Here is a 16,573-nt window from a genome sequence, read left to right as displayed (position 1 = left end):
CAACTTCTGGGCCATAGGGTAGTTCTATTTTTATCTGTTTGAGGAACCTCTGTACTGTTTTCCAGAGTGGCTGCACCAGTTTGCATTGCCACCAACAATGCAAGAGGGTTCCCCTTTCCCCACATCCTCACCAACATCCGTTGTTTCTTGTGTTGTTAATTTTAGCCATTCTTAACGGTGTGAGGTGGTATCTCATTGTTGTTTTGATTTGTATTTCCCCGAAGATGAGTGATGTTCAATATCTTCTCATGTGTCTGTTAGCCCTCTATATGTCTTCTTTGAAAAAGTGTCTATTCTCGTCTTCTGCCCATTTCTTAACTGGATTTTTTGGGTTTTGGGTGTTAAGTTTGACAAATTCCTTATAGATTTTGGATACTAAACCTTTATCAGATCTGTCATTTCCAAATATCTTCTCCCATTCCAGAGGTTGCCTTTTAGTTTTGTTGACTGTTTCATTTGCTATGCAGAAGCTTTTTATCTTGAAGTCCCAAAAGTTCCTTTTTGCTTTTGTTTCTTTGCCTCCAGTGATATATGTGGTAAGAAATTGCTATGGCTGAGGTCAAAGAGGTTGCTGCCTGTGTTTTCTCCTAGGATTTTTATGGTTTCAGGTCTCATTTTTAGGTCTTTCATCCATTTTGATTTTATTTTTGTGTATGGCGTAAGGAAGTGGTCCAGTTTCATTCTTCTGCATACTGCTGTCCAGTTTTCCCAACATCATTTGTGGAAGAGACTTTTTCCTTTGGGTATTCTTTCCTGTTTTGTTGAAGATTGACCATGTAGTTGTGGGTCCATTTCTGGGTTTTCTATTCTGTTCCATTGATCTATGTGTCGGCTTTTATGCCAGTACCATACTGTCTTGATGACTACAGCTTTGTAGGATAGATTGTAGTTCTGAATGGTGATGACCCCAGCTTTGCTTTTTTTTCAGGATTGCTTTGACTATTTGGGGTCTTTTGTGTTTCCATACAAATTTTAGAATTGTTTGTTCTAGCTCTGTGAAAAATGCTGGTGGTATTTTTATAGGGATTGCATTAAATGTGTAGATTACCTTGGGTATTATAGACATTTTAACAATATTTGTTCTTCTAATCCATGAGGATAGAATGTTTTTCCATTTCTATGTGTCCTGTTCAATTTCTTTCACAAGTGTTCTATAGTTTTCAGAGTAAAGATCTTTTACCTCTTTGGTTAGGTTTATTCCTAGGTATCTTATGGGTTTTTGTACAATTGTAAATGGAATTGATTCCTTGATTTCTTTTTCTGCTGCTTCATTATTGGTGTATAGTATTGCAACAGATTTCTGTATGTTGATTTTCTATCTTGTGACCTTACTGAATTCATGTATTAGTTCTAGCAATTTTTTGGTGGATTTTTTTCAGGTTTTCTACATAGAGTATCATGTCATCTGCAAGTAGTGAAAGTTTGATTTCTTACTTGCTAATTTGGATTCCTTTTATTTCTTTTTGTTGTCTGATTTCTCAGGCTAAGAGGCTCAGTACTATGTTAAATTTTAATGGTCAGAGTGGACATCCCTGTCTCGTAGAAATATCATCTTTGAAATTTTCTCCCTACTTACAGTCCTTTTTGGGCAAAAGTAACTATTTTCCTTTATCCATTCTCAATGCTTTCATTTATCACTCCTTACCACTAATATTAGGCATGAGGTGTTGACTAAGGCATAGTGTCATATTAATGTTTAAATATTTATAATTTAGAAAGTTCTTCCCTGCCAGCAAATTGTTACTCTTTCCTTTAAGGCTCAACTGATACCTTCCTATTTTTTTAAACATTTAACCCTTGTCACAGTTTTTAGTCATAAATTATATATATTTTTTGATTATTATCTCTCTCCACTCCCCACAATCATCACTATAAGAACATTGAGATCAGGATCTATGTCTGTTTTTATGTCCCCAGCTCCTAACATGTTTCCTGGCACATAGTCAGCACTAAGTAAATGGTAAATGTTTATTAATTAATTTATTAGTCAGAAAGTTACTCTAAATATTATATCCTTCTTGAATTCATTCCTAATCCCTATAATCACTACTCTTATCGCTCACTCCACTGACAGAATTTAACATTCCCTCTTTTGTATGTGAATGGAAATTTTCAAGTAACTTGAAGGACCAACCATACATCCATGTTGGCCTGGGACATACCTAATTTTTATGCTTAATGATCTGACATAATTATTAGTAACATTCTTTTTATTCTCATAAGTGTCTCAGTTTGGACAATAATAGATGGCCACCTCTATAGAATTGTGTTTTAGTACTTACTAGAGCCACTTCTAGCCAATCTTTATTAGTTTGTGAGTCCTTTGAGGACAGGATCAATTCTGGTTTCTCTTTCTAGACCCAGGGTTTATTTCAGTGTCTGGCACTCAATGACTATTCTTTCAAACGAAAAGCATTTCTGCCATCTTTGCCTCAAGAAGTTTATATTGTTCAACAAAACAAACACAAAAAACACATGACACCTACACATACACAAGTTTTAGGACAGACTGTCAACATTTTTCTTAAAATCTTTCTTAAGGCTTTGAAAGGTAAATCCAAGTTTATGTTTGCTAAGTCATTTATTTCTCTTCTGCTTTAACTATTGAGTATGAAACTTTCATAATAAAAACTAATAATTATAAGAGATTTCCTATGTTGTGGGTTTTTTCCTGACCTTAAATTTGCTACTGTATATTGAACATGTACTGTATGTAACATATAGTGTATTGTATATGTGGACATGATAAAGGTGCTCACATCAATGTTAATTTGGACAGAACAAAATATAAGAGAATAGAGAAGAAAAAAATATTCTATGGTCCATTAACTAGGAACAGTCAAACTTGTCTTCTACAGGTACCTCTCATTTGCCAATAAAATATACAGTTAGTCTTATAAAGAGTTGTTTTTAAGTGACTTTTTTTAAAGTGACTTTTGAGCTTTGAATAAATGCAAGGGGAAAATCTCAATGTCCTATGTTCACTAGAAATTATTTTGAAGAGAATAAAATGTAAGTCAGATAGTAAATGAACTTATAAAAGAAATAGACTTCAAAATGCAATAAGAGATTAATAGAGAAGTGAAAGTAAAATGGATGTCTATGTATTGGCTAATTCATTAAGGGAAAATTTTGAAGTCACAAGTGGTAGTATAATCATTATGGAAGTCATATGCTACTGGGATATCAGTTCTGAGATGTCAGTTCTGTATGCATATAATGTTTCCAAATGTGACTTTCTTAAAGCACACATGCAGTTATCCATATTATTCTTAGATAGAGCTATTGGTGACTTTTCTTCTTGTTTGTATAAATATTACTAAAGGGTAACTGGAAAACTCTAGTACATTGGTCACATAGATAACCTGGTTTTAGATTAGTGAACACTGCTGCTATCTGAAGAGCTTGTCAGTGCTCAAAGGTCTATAGCCTTTGCCTTGCTGTTAGACTTCTTAAAAAAAATCTTTTGATGGTGTCTGTTACATCCTTTACATAATTGAGAACTTACTATGTGTTCTGTTCACTTTTCTAAGCACTTTCCTTACTCATCTTACATAACCCTTACCTTGTGAGGTAAGTATCAATATTCTCATTTTATATATGAGGAAACCAAGGCTCAGACTGAGAAAAAAACACTTTGGCCAAGTTACAACTCAAACATGCAGGGACAGATGCTGTAGGTGAGAGGAGGAGTTCAGAAATAAAATTGTCCTTAATTCTCTTTTGTAATTAATATTCTTTTAAAAATGTTTTGGTTTATTTTGCAAGTTGACTTAATTTTCTCCTCTTTACAATACAGTAAATACAATTACAATAAATAAAAAGGCTGCAGATACAATTCATAAGTGTACACAGACACTTTTAAAAAAAAATCTGGAGCATGCCTATTTACTTGTCACCTTATACCCTACTTCAATTGCTTGAAAGATATTTTAATTGTTTTCTGTTCTACCCAGTAGATAGAGTCCCTGATATTTTGCAATGAGTAGTGCTGGAGATGTTATGCTCTTCAGGAGTGGAACTCAGCTTTAGCAAGAAGGATCTGGTGTGAGATTTGGGAAAACTTACCTGGCAGAAAGAAAAAGAGAAAATCTTTTCAAGGATGTATATATTCTTGACCCTTGTTGAAATGCCATGTTTTTCTTTCTCAAAGTTGTTATGATTAGCAGTTAACTATAGTTTGATTTATTTTGTGAGGGGGGAGGGGGGAATTACAGCATTATTGCCACCACTGAAATTTTTATGACTAGAATTATTAAAGAATGGGAGTCTCTCTTTTTTTATTGTAAGATGAGTCCAATCATTTGAAGCACAAAATTTAAATGTCATACAGCTTGTAGTTTCTTACAAAGAAACCTTTGCATTTGGAAATGCTTTTCTAGAATTTTACTAAACATGATTGTGGTATGTTTGTTTATTTGTAGGGACTGGTAACATCTGAACATACCAAACCAAACAGGCAAACTCTTGCACCATCATTACCACCACATTTTACCACAAAGGAATGTAACTGTATGTGGATTCCAAACAGGCTAAAAAGGAAAAGAGCTGATTAGACCTCAGACTGCCCACCGAACGGGATGACGGCCACGGCTGCAGTGGAGACACCAAAAATGGAGAAGAATGCCTCCAAGGAAGAGAAACAACAGTCTAAGCAAGACAGCATGGAGCAGAGTAATGCTGACTCTGAAGAGTGGATAAACTCTGAAAGTGACCCTGAACAGATGAGCCTTAAGAGCAGCAACAATGACAATAGCTACCAACCTGGGGATGTTCAGCTGAAAAAAAAAGAAATTCCCTCTAAGCCACACCGTCAGCTCTATAGATCACCCTGCTTAGATCATCCAAGCTTCTCCCAGAGCAGCATTCTGCAAGAGGGGAAGCTTGACTTGGAAAAGGAATACCAAGCGAAGATGGATTTTGCTCTGAAGCTGGGCTATGCAGAGGCACAGATTCAATCAGTATTGAACAAGCTGGGCCCAGAATCACTTATTAATGATGTATTGGCAGAGCTTGTCAGACTTGGGAACAAAGGTGATTCGGAAGCGCAGGTCAGCTTGAGTCTGTTAGTGCCTCGGGGTCCCAGCTCCAGAGAGATCGCAAGCCCTGAGCTGTCTCTTGAAGATGAAATAGACAGCAGTGAAAATTTGAGGCCAGTTGTCATAGATGGAAGTAATGTGGCAATGAGGTAAGTGTAGCATATTTTTGCTCTTTAAAAAAAATAAAAATAAAAAAACTTTCCTGAGCTCATAAAAATCATCTTCTTTTGCTAAATGCTACAAGAGGCCCCTGGTTGTTGTCTATGGCTTGTACTCTTGTAGGTGGAGAGAGGCTAAAATGATCCTGCCTTGGCCCTTTCTCTCTTCCTTGAAATAGTTGGCAATTTGTTTTCAGGTACCCTGAAAGCAGCTTAGACATCAGTGATACTTCAGTAGAGACATAATCATTCAACCTTTGTTCCTCTTGGGGTCCCTTCTCCCACTTCTACTTGCCTGGACCAATCATCCTGAGAATGCTTTTATAACATCACTTGGGGGCTTACTTGGGAACTTGCAGTAACTCCCAATTGCCATTCTACCAAATTTGTATCCCTTTGCCTGGCTTTGTGATCTGACCTTTCTCTCCCCCCATTTGGTTTTATTTTTCACACCTACCACATTTACATCAGTCGTTTTAATAAACTCCATGTAAATTATGCTGATTTCTATCCCCACTGCTTGTGTTCATGTCATTCCCCAACTTGGGAGTGACCTCCTCATCTTCATACCCATCAAGATGTACTGTCTCCATAAATACCATCCTGACTTTTCTAATCCCAATGATTATTTCTAAGTTACAGTACCTATGGTAGGTTGAATAATAGTCCCCTAAAGATGTTCACATCCTAATCTCTGGAATCTGTGAATATGTTATCTTACATGGTAAAAGGGACATTGCAGGTTTAAGTTAAGGATTTGAGATAGGTGAAATTATCCTGATTTATCAAGATGGACTCACTATAATCACAAAGGTCCTTATAAGAGGGAAGTAGGCAGCAGGATAAGAATGAGTAGTAAGAGATGTGATGACAAAAACAAGAGGTCGTGTGATGTAAGAAGGAAGCCATTAGCTAAGGAATGTGGGAAGGCTCTGAAACTGAAAATGGTAAGGAAACAGATTCTCTCCTGAAGTCTGCAGAAACAACACAGTCTTGTTAGCACATTGATTTTAGAATTCTGACCTCTTGAACTAAAAATAAATAAATTGGTGTTATTTTAAGACACTAAATGTGTGGTGATTTGCTATAGAACAATAGTAAATACATAACCAAGAGTGCCTTCATACTTTATTCCATACTTTCTCATATAATTTTTTAAATTTCATGTCAGAGATCTTTAGGAATCCTTTCTTCCATTTCTTTTTTTTTTTTCCCAAAAACAAAAGTAAACTGTTGGGGTTTCATCAAAATAAAAACCTCCTTTCATTTCTAAAATGAGTTGTCATTCAGTTTGGCTTAAAAATTCTGAATGTTTGGGCGCCTGGTTGGCTCAGTCAGTTAAACATCTGACTCTTGGTTTCGGCTCAGGTCATGAAATCAGGGTTGTGAGATCAAGCCCTGCATCAGGCTCTGCACTCAGCAAGGAGTGTGATTGAGATTCTCACCCTCTATTCCCCTCCCCCTGCTCTCTCTCTCAAAGAAATAAAGAAATCTTTTTTAAAAAATTCCCAATGATCAGGAGCCCGTTTCCTACTGAGTCTATCATTGCTTGATGAACTCACTGGAATCTTAGACTGTACACAATCAGAACAAAAGTAAGAAGCCTTAGACCAGCAAGTTTTTCATTTGATTATCCCATTGTTCTTGAGGGCAGGGACCTTGTTTTATGCCCCCCTCCCTTGCAGCAGCCCTCATTTTGTTTCCTAAGTTCAAGAGTCTCTTATGGTTTGTCTCCCTCTCGGGTATCATCTTGTTTCATTTTTTTCCTCTCTTCCCCTATGATACTCTGCTTTCTTTCTTAAATTCCACATATCAGGGGAGGGAGGCAAGATATCAGAGGAGTAGGGGACCCCATTTCAACTAATCCCCTGAACTTAGCTCGATATCTATCAAAACATTTTGAACACCCATGAAATCAGCCTGAGATGTAAGAATATATATCTGGATTTCTACAAGCAGAAAAGCTACTGCTTTTTGCAAGGTAGGATGTGTGTAGTCATGAATCTGTAGGGAGATATTGGAAGTAAACAGAAGAGGGGGGGAACCTCCATAAGCTGGCTCCTGGAAAGTGATATAACACCATAGCTCAAAATCAGAACCCTTAGAAATCTGCTCTAGTGAGAGAAATCTCTCTCTGAAAGGGGCTCTGGAAATGAAAAGGCAGAATTCTAGGTAGGGCATGGCACTGTGGTCTCAGGATCTGAAGAGTCACAGAGCGAACGGGAGTGCCTGAACTGGTAGAGTGCCTGAGCAGTGGAACCAGAAAGCAGATTATGGTCAGTGAGCCCAGGAAGGGATTCTCAGCTTGGATCACCATAAACTGAGCTGGGCTGGTCAATAATTGCTCTTTTCCTGAGCAGCCTGAAAAAGTCTGGAACCTGCACCTGACTGTGCCAAAGCTCGCAGGGCAGTAGCAGCCCAGAAAGGACATTAGAGTGGCACCTAGACATGATCCAGGAGCTTCAAGTGTGTGCACGAGACCCCATGGCCACTCATGGTTTTAGACTCAAAAAGGTCAGTGGCATTCCCTGGCCCCTGGGACTACCTCTGAGAGAGTTGAAGTGGGTGCATGCCGTGGGAGGCTGCAGTTTTCAGCACATACAGAAGTGGAGACTGTTTATCCTGGAGCGTTTATTAAAGAGGCCAGGCTGTGATCTTTCTGCTCTGGGCCAGAGATTTGGGTGCAGCCATTTTTGCTCTGATCCTCTGAAGAGGTGTGGAAAGACTCCAGGGAAAAAAAGCCACACAGAGAACCAGTTTGCACTGAGCCCATCCCCCTGACAGGGGGTGGGACAACTCTGCCCAGGCAGGGATACCTGAGAAACACCGCAGCAGGCCCTTACCCTAGAAGACAGTCTGGAAGAACAGGTGGACAACAAGTCTATGGATCCCATAAGACTGTAAAATTTCAATGCCGGGGGAAAATAGTATATTGAGCTCCAGGTGTTGCCTCACGACTCATTTATTGTTCAGATAAAATTCTCCTTTTCTTTTTTTTCTTTTTCTTATGCTTTTTCTCTTTTTTTCTTTTTCTTTTTTCTCATTTCAACTAGATGCTTATTATACCAACTTATATTTCATAGTCACTTTTTAACTTGTATTTTTTCACACCTATCTTTTTTATAGATATATGCTTCATTTTACTCCTTTTTTCACTCTATTCAATTTTATCTTTATATATATATACATATATATAAGTTTTACTTTTTAAAGATTTTATTTATTTGTCAGAGATTGGCAGGCAGAGGGAGAAAGAAGCTCCCTGCTGAGCAAGGAGCCCAATGCAGGACTTGATCCCAGGACCCTGGGATCATGACCTGAGCCAAAGGCAGATGCTTAACCAACTGAGCCACCCAGGCATCCCATAAGTTTTACTTTTGTTGCAATTTTGGGATGTAATGTCTTCTAACACACAGACCAAAATTCACCCAGGAACAAGTGGAACACCCTGCTTAGTCCACACTGCAAAATTATAATCTCTCTTACCTTCCCCCCCTTTTTTAAAAAAAATTTATTCTTGTGTTTCATTTTGGCTTTGTTTTTCTGTGGTGGCTTCCAACTACTCAGGATGTTGCTAGGGTGCAACTTGCTTGGGATGTGGTTGATATTTTGGACTCTGTTCATTCGCCCACCCATTGTTCTCTGGACAGAATGACAAGGAAGAACTCACACAAAAAAGAACCAGAGAGGGTGTTCTCTGCCACAGAGATTATCAATATGGATATAAGCAAGATTCAGAGATAGAATTCAGGATAGCAATCATAAAGTCAATAGCGAGGCTTGAATAAAGCATTAGTGACAATATAGAATCTATAAGGGTGGAAATGAGACTAATCAGGATGAACTTTAAAATGCTGTGAATGAGATGCAGTCTAAACTGGATACTCTAACAGCCAGGGTAAATGAGAGAGAGGGCTAGAAAGTATATTTGAGTAAATCATAGCTGAGAACTTCACTAATTTGGAGAAAGAAACAAGCATTCATGTCTAAGAGGTAGAGAGATCCTTCCCAAAATCAATAAAAATAGATCATCACCCCAACATATAATAGATAAGCTTGCAAATCATACAGCCAAAGAAACTATCCTGAGAGTAGCTAGGGAAACAAGGTTCCTTACATATCAAGGGAGGAACATGAGAATAACATCAGACCTAGCCACAGAAACGTGGCAAGCCAGAGAGGGCTAGCAAAACATATTCTGGGTACTAAATGAAAAAACATACAGACAAGAATACTTTATCCAGCAAGGCTGTCATTCGGCAAGACAAGAATACTTTATCCAGCAAAGCTGTATTCAGAGAGATAAAGAGATTCCAGGACAGGCAGAAACTGAAAGAATATGTAACCACCAAGCAGACCATCAAGAAATATTAAGGGGGATTCTGTAAGTGAAGAGAGACCCCAAGAGTAATATAGACCAGAAAGAAACAAAGCCCATCTACAGAAATGGGGAATTTACAGGTAATACAATGATACTAAATTCATATCTTTCAATAGTTACTCTGAATATAAATGGACTGAATGCTCCCATAAAAAGACACAAGGTTTCAGATTGGATAAAAAAGGAGGACTCATCCATAAGCTATCTACAAGAGACTCATTTTGAACCTAATGACACCTCCAGATTGAAAGTGAAGGGATGGAGAAAAATTTACCATGCCAAAGGACCTCAAAAGAAAGCTGGGGTAGTGATCCTCATATCAGACAAATTAGATTTTATTTATCTATTTTTATTTTATTATGTTATGTTAATCACCATACATTTAAACCAAGGACTGTAGTAAGAGGTGGAGAAGGACACTATATCATACTTAAGAGTCTATCCAACAAGAAGATCTAATAATTGTAAATATCTATGCCCCCAACATGGGAGCTGCCAATTATATAAATCAATTAATAACTAAAATAAAGAAACATATTGATAGGAGAGTGGGGGGAAAGATGGCAGAGGAGTAGGGGACCCTATTCCACCCGGTCCCCGGAATTGAGCTGGATATCTACCAGACCACTCTGAACACCCACAAAATCAGGCTGAGATGTAGGAACATAGATCTGGATTTCTACAAACAGAATATCGCAGGCAGTTGGCTTCAAGGTACAAAGAGGGGAGCTGTGATTCTGCGGGCAGATATCAGAGGATAAACAGAAGGGGGAGGGAGCCAGCCATGGGGATCCTACACCCCCAGTGAGTGATAGCCTCCCACACTGGGGACGAGGCACAGACTTGCAGACTGGTAGCGGCAGGGAAAGGACTTTAGGTCAACCCCCCCTGATGGAAACACGGAGCGGTGGGGCTCCGTGTGCAAACTGGGGGCGGCTAGCAGTTTTAGAAGCACAAAGGGCAGAGACATGCCCTGACCTGGAGGCGAGGACTGGGAGTGCTGCTGAGGGGCACACAATCCAGGACTGCAGTTTTTAGCAGCACAGAGAGAAATGGAGATAGTGTGGCTTGGAGAGCTCACTGAAGAACAGACTGTGATCTCTCTGCTCTGAGGCAGAGGGTTGGAAATGGTCTCTTCTGCTCTGACTCTCGGAAGAGACACAGAAAGCCACCAGGGAAAGCAGCCAGAGAACAAAAGCCCCCAAAAGCGGTCTTCACTGACCCCAACCCTGCCACAAGAGGCAGGGCATCTCTGCCAAAACAGGGTTGCCTAAGGAACAGCACGGCAGGCACCTACTCCAGAAGACAGGCTGGGAAAACAAGATACCAGAAACCCTAAGGTCCCTAGAAAACAGGTGCCTCTTCCTTGGGTTGTGGTCATTAATTTAGACTCTATATGTTCCCTCAACCACCCAGCAACAGAATGACTAAGAGAAGGAACCCCCAAAATAAGAAAGAATCAGGATTATGACATCTGCCACAGATTCACAAATGGATTCAGATATAACCAAGATGTCGGAGATGGAATCCAGGCTAGCAATTGTGAAGACAATAGCTAGAATGGAGAAATCAATTAATGGCAACATAGAGTCTAAGGCAGAAATGAGAGCTGAAATGGCAGAACCTAAAAATGCTATCAATGAGATCCAATCTAATCTAGATAATCTAAGAGCTAGGGTAAGTGAGGCAGAAGAACGAATTATTGACCTGAAGGACAATTTAATAGATAAAAAGGGAAAAGAGGAGGCCAGGGAAAAACAACTCAGAATCCATGAAAATAGAATCAGAGAAATAAGTGACACCATGAAACGTTCTAGTGTCAGAATTCTGGAATCCCTGAGGGGGTGGAGAGAGAGAGAGGACTAGATATATATTTGAGCAAATCGTAGTTGAGAACTTCTCTAATCTGGGGAATGAAAAAAACATTCGTGTCCTCTAGGCAGAGAGGACCCCTCCTGAGATCAAAGAAAGCAGGCCAACACCCCAGCATGTAATAGTAAAACTCGCAAATCTTAGAATCAAGGAAAACATCTTAAGGGCAGTTAGGGGGAAGAGATTCCTTGCATACAGAGGAAGGAACATCAGAATTACGTCAGACCTATCCACAGAGACCTGGCAAGCCAGAAAAGCCTGGCAAGACATATTCAGGGTACTAAACGAGAAAACATGCAGCCAAGAATACTTTATCCAGCAAGGCTGTCATTTAGAATGGATGGAGAGATGCAGAGCTTCCAAGGCCAGCAGAAACTGAAAGAATATGTGACGACTAAGCTGGCCCTGCAAGAAATATTAAAGGGGGATTCTATAAAAGGAGAAAGACCCCAAGAGTGATATACAACAGAAATTTACAGGGACAATCTATAAAAACAACGTCTTCACAGGCAACATGATGACAATTATTTCATATCTTTCAATAATCACTCTCAACGTGAATGGCCTAAATGCTCCCATAAAAAGTCACAGGGCTGCAAATTGGATGAAAAAACAGGACCCATCCATATGCTGTCTACAAGAGATTCATTTTGAACCTAAAGATACATCCAGACTGAAAGTAAAGGGATGGAGATCCATCTTCCATGCCAGCGGACCTCAAAAGAAAGCTGGGGTAGCAATTCTTATATCAGACAAGTTAGATTTTAAACTAAAGTCTGTACTTAGAGACACAGAAGGACACTATATCATTCTTAAAGGGTCTATCCAACAAGAAGATCTAACAATTGTAAATATCTACGCCCCCAACATGGAAGCAGCCATCTACATAAGACAACTGTTTAGCAAAATAAAGAGTCATATTCATAACTATACGTTAATTGTAGGAGACCTCAGTACTCCACTCTCAGCAATAGACAGATCATCTAAGCAGAAAATCAACAAAGAAACAAGTTTGAATGACACACTGGACTAGATGGACCTCATAGATATATACAGAACATTCCACCCTAAAATAAAAGAATGCTCATTCTTCTCGAGCACACATGGAACTTTCTCCAGAATAGACCACATAATGGGTCACAAATCAGGTCTCAACTGATACCAAAAGACTGAGATTATTCCCTGCATGTTCTCAGACCATAATGCTTTAAAACTGGAACTCAATCACAAGAAAAAAAAAATGGCAGAAATTCAAACACTTGGAAGCTAAAGACCACTCTGCTCAAGAATGTTTGAGTCAACCAGGAAATCAAAGAAGAACTTAAACAATTCACGGAAACCAATGAGAACAAAAACACATTGGTCCAAAACCTATAAGATACTGCAAAGGCAGTCCTAAGGGGGAAATACATAGCCATCTAAGCCTCACTCAAAAAAATAGAAAAATCCTGAATTCACCATCTAACTTTACACCTTAAAGAACTAGGGAAAATGAAGAAACGATGCCTAAGTCACACATTAGAAGAGAAATAATTAAGATGAGAGCAGAGACCAATGAGTTAGAAACCAGAAACACAGTAGATCAGATCAACAAAACTAGAAATTGGTTCTTTGAGATAATTAATAAGATCAATAAACCACTGGCCAGACTTATCCAAAAGAAAAGAGAAAGGACCCAAATTAATAAAATTATGAATGAAAGGGCAGAGATCACGATTAACACCAAGGAAATAGAAAGAATTCTTAGAAATTATTATCAACCACTATATGCCAATAAGCTGACCAACCTGGATGAAATGGATGCCTCCCTGGAAACCTGTAAACTACCAAGACTGAAACAGGAAGAAACTGACAACCTGACTAGGCCAATAACCAGTAACAAGATTGAAGCAGTGATCATAAACCTCCCAGAAAACAAGAGTCCAGGGCCTGAGGGATTCTCTGGGGAATTCTACCAAACATTCAAAGAAGTAATAATACCCATTATCCTGAAGCTGTTTCCAAAAATAGAAAGAGAAGGAAAGCTTCCAGACTCATTCTATGAAGCCAGAATTACCTTAATCTCCAAACAAGGCAAAGACCCCATTAAAAGGAGAATTTCAGATCGATATCCCTGATGAATATGGATTACAAAATCCTCAACAAAATCTTAACTAATAGCACCCAACAATACATTAAAAAGATCATGTACCATGACCAAGTGGGATTTATCCCCGAGATGCAAGTGTGGTTCAACATTCGCAAATCAATCAGTGTGATAGAACACATTAATAAGAGGAGGGAGAAGAACCATATAGTCCTCTCAATTGATGCAGAAAAAGCATTTGACAAAATACAGCATTCGTTCCTGATTAAAACTCTTCAGAGTATAGGGATAGAGGTAACATTCCTCAGTTTATAAAATTCACCTATGAAAAACCCACAGTGAATATCATCTTCGTGGAGAAAAGCTGAGAACCTTTCCCTTAAGATCAGGATCACATCAAGGATGCCCACTCTTGCCACTATTGTTCAACATAGTACTAGAAGTCCTAGCCACAGCAATCAGAAAACAAAAAGAAATAAAAGATATTCAAATTGGCAAAGAAGAAGTCAAACTCTCTCTTTTCACAAATGACATGATACTTTATGTGGAAAACCCAACAGACTCCAACACCCCCAAATTACTAGAACACAAACAGCAATTCAGTAATGTGGCAGGATACAAAATCAATGCACAGAAATCAGTTGCTTTCTTATACACTAACAATGCAACTGTAGAAAGAGAAATTAGAGAAAGGATTCCATTTACAATAGCACCAAAAACCATAAGATACCTCGGAATAAACCTAACCAAAGAGGTAAAAATCTATACTCTAAGAACTACAGAACACTCATGAAAGTAATTGAAGAAGACACAAAAAGATGGAAAAATATTCCATGCCCATGGATCAGAAGAATAACATTGTTAAAACGTCTATGCTACCCAGAGCAATCTATACCTTCAATGCCATCCCGATCAAAATTCCAATGACATTTTTCAAATTGCTGGAACAAACAATCTTAAAATTTGTATGGAATCAGAAAAGACCCCGAATCGCCATGGAAATGTTGAAAAAATAACAAAGCTGGGGGCATCAGGTTGCCCGATTTCAAGCTATATTACAAAGCTGTGATCACCAAGGCAGCATGGTACTGGCACAAAGACAGACACATAGACCAATGGAAGAGAATAGAGAACCCAGATATGGACCCTCAACTCTATGGTCATCTAATCTTAGACAAAGCAAGAAAAAATATGCAATGGAAAACAGTCTCTTCAATAAATGGTGCTGGGAAAATTGGACAGCCACATGCAGAAGAATGAAACTCAACCATTTTTTAACACCATGCACAAAGATAAACTCAAAATGGATGAAAGACCTCCATGTGAGACAGGAATCCATCAAAATCCTAGAGGAAATCATAGGCAGTAACCTCTTTGACATCAGCCACAGCTACTTCTTTCAAGATACATCTCCAAAGGCTAGTGAAACAAAAGCAAAAATGAACTTTTGGGACTTCATCAAGATAAGAAGCTTCTGCACAGCAAAGGAAACAGTCAGGAAAACAAAGAGGCAACTCACGGAATGGGAGAAGATATTTGCAAATGACACTACAGATAAAGGGATGGTATCCAAGATCTATAAAGAATTTCTCAAACTCAACACTCAAAAAACAAATAATCAAGTCAAAAAATGGGCAGAAAACATGAACAGACACTTCTCCAAAGAAGACATACAAATGGCTAACAGACACATGAAAAAATGTTCATCATCATTAGCCATCAGGGAAATTCAAATCAAAACCATCCTGAGATACCACCTTACACCAGTTAGAATGGCAAAAATTGAGAAGGTAAGAAACAACAAATGTTGGAGAGGTTGTGGATAAAGGGGAACTCTCTTACACTGTTGGTGGGAATGCAAGTTGGTACAGCCACTTCGGAAAACAGTGTAGATGTTCCTCAAAAAATTAAAAATAGAGCTACCCCATGGCCCAGCAATTGCACTCCTGGGTATTGACCCCAAAGACACAGATGTAGTGAAAGGAAGGGCCATATGCACCCCAATGTTCATAGCAGCAATGTCCACAATAGCCAAACTGTGGAAAGAGCTGAGCCACATGTAGAAGAATGAAATTGGACCATTCTCTTACACAAATCACAAAGATACACTCAAAATGATGAAAGACCTAAAAGGAGGACAGAAATCTATCAAAATCCTAGAGGAGAACACAGGCAGCAACTTCTTTGACCTCGATCACAGCAACTTCTTGCTAGATATGTCTCCAAAGGCAAGGGAAACAAAAGCAAAAATGAACTATTGGGACTTCATCAAGATAAAAAGCTTCTGCACGGCAAAGGAAACAGTCAACAAACTAAGAGAAAACCCATGGAATGGGAGAAGATATTTGCAAATGACATATCAGCTAAAGGGCTGGTATGCAGAATCTATAAAGAACTTCTCAAACTCAACACCCCCCCCCAAAAAAAAAAATCCAGTCAAGAAATGGGCAGAAGACATGAACAGACACTTCTCCAAAGAAGACATACAAATGGCCAACTGACACATGAAAAAATGCACAATATCACTAGCCATCAGGCAAATACAAATCAAAACTATAGTGAAATACTACCTTACACCAGTTAGAATGGCAAAAATTAACAAGGCAGGGAACAACAAATGCTTGAGAGGTTTTGGAGAAAGGGAAACCCTCTTACACTGTGGGAATGCAAACTGGTACAGCCACTCTGGAAGACAGTATGGAGGTTCCTCAAGAAGTTAAAAATAGAGTTACCCCACAACCCAGCAATTGCACTACTGGGGATTTACCCCAAAGATACAGATGTAGTGAAAAGAAGGGCCCTATGCACCCCAATGTTCATAGCAGCAATGTCCGTAATAGCCAAACTGTGGAAGGAGCAAAGATATACTTCAAGAGATGAATAGATAAAGAAGATGTGGTTCATATATACAATTGAATATTACTCAGCCATCAAGAAAGATGAATACCTACCATTTGTATTGACATGGATGGAACTGGAGGGGATTATGCTAAGTGAAATAAGTCAAGCAGAGAAAGACAATTATCATATGGTTTCA

At 38.8% G+C, this 16,573-nt stretch overlaps 1 protein-coding gene across 1 annotated transcript in view; it reads left to right on the top strand.

Annotated features, from left to right (window-relative positions):
* The first annotated feature begins 4,430 nt into the window (after window positions 1-4,430).
* Window positions 4,431-16,573, top strand: part of ZC3H12B (zinc finger CCCH-type containing 12B) — a 60,854-nt gene continuing 48,711 nt past the window's right edge. The window contains exon 1 of the mRNA XM_081807948.1: window positions 4,431-5,188. Coding sequence (XP_081664074.1) covers window positions 4,581-5,188 — 608 coding nt within the window. The 5' untranslated portion in view covers window positions 4,431-4,580. The remainder of the gene's footprint in view (window positions 5,189-16,573) is intronic.

This window comes from Leptonychotes weddellii, chromosome X (genome assembly GCF_054177405.1).
Source record: "Leptonychotes weddellii isolate Sample4059 chromosome X, ASM5417740v2, whole genome shotgun sequence".
Lineage (NCBI taxonomy): Eukaryota > Metazoa > Chordata > Mammalia > Carnivora > Phocidae > Leptonychotes > Leptonychotes weddellii.
Note: the sequence above shows the minus strand (reverse complement) of the source record. Positions and strands in the feature narration are given on the sequence as shown.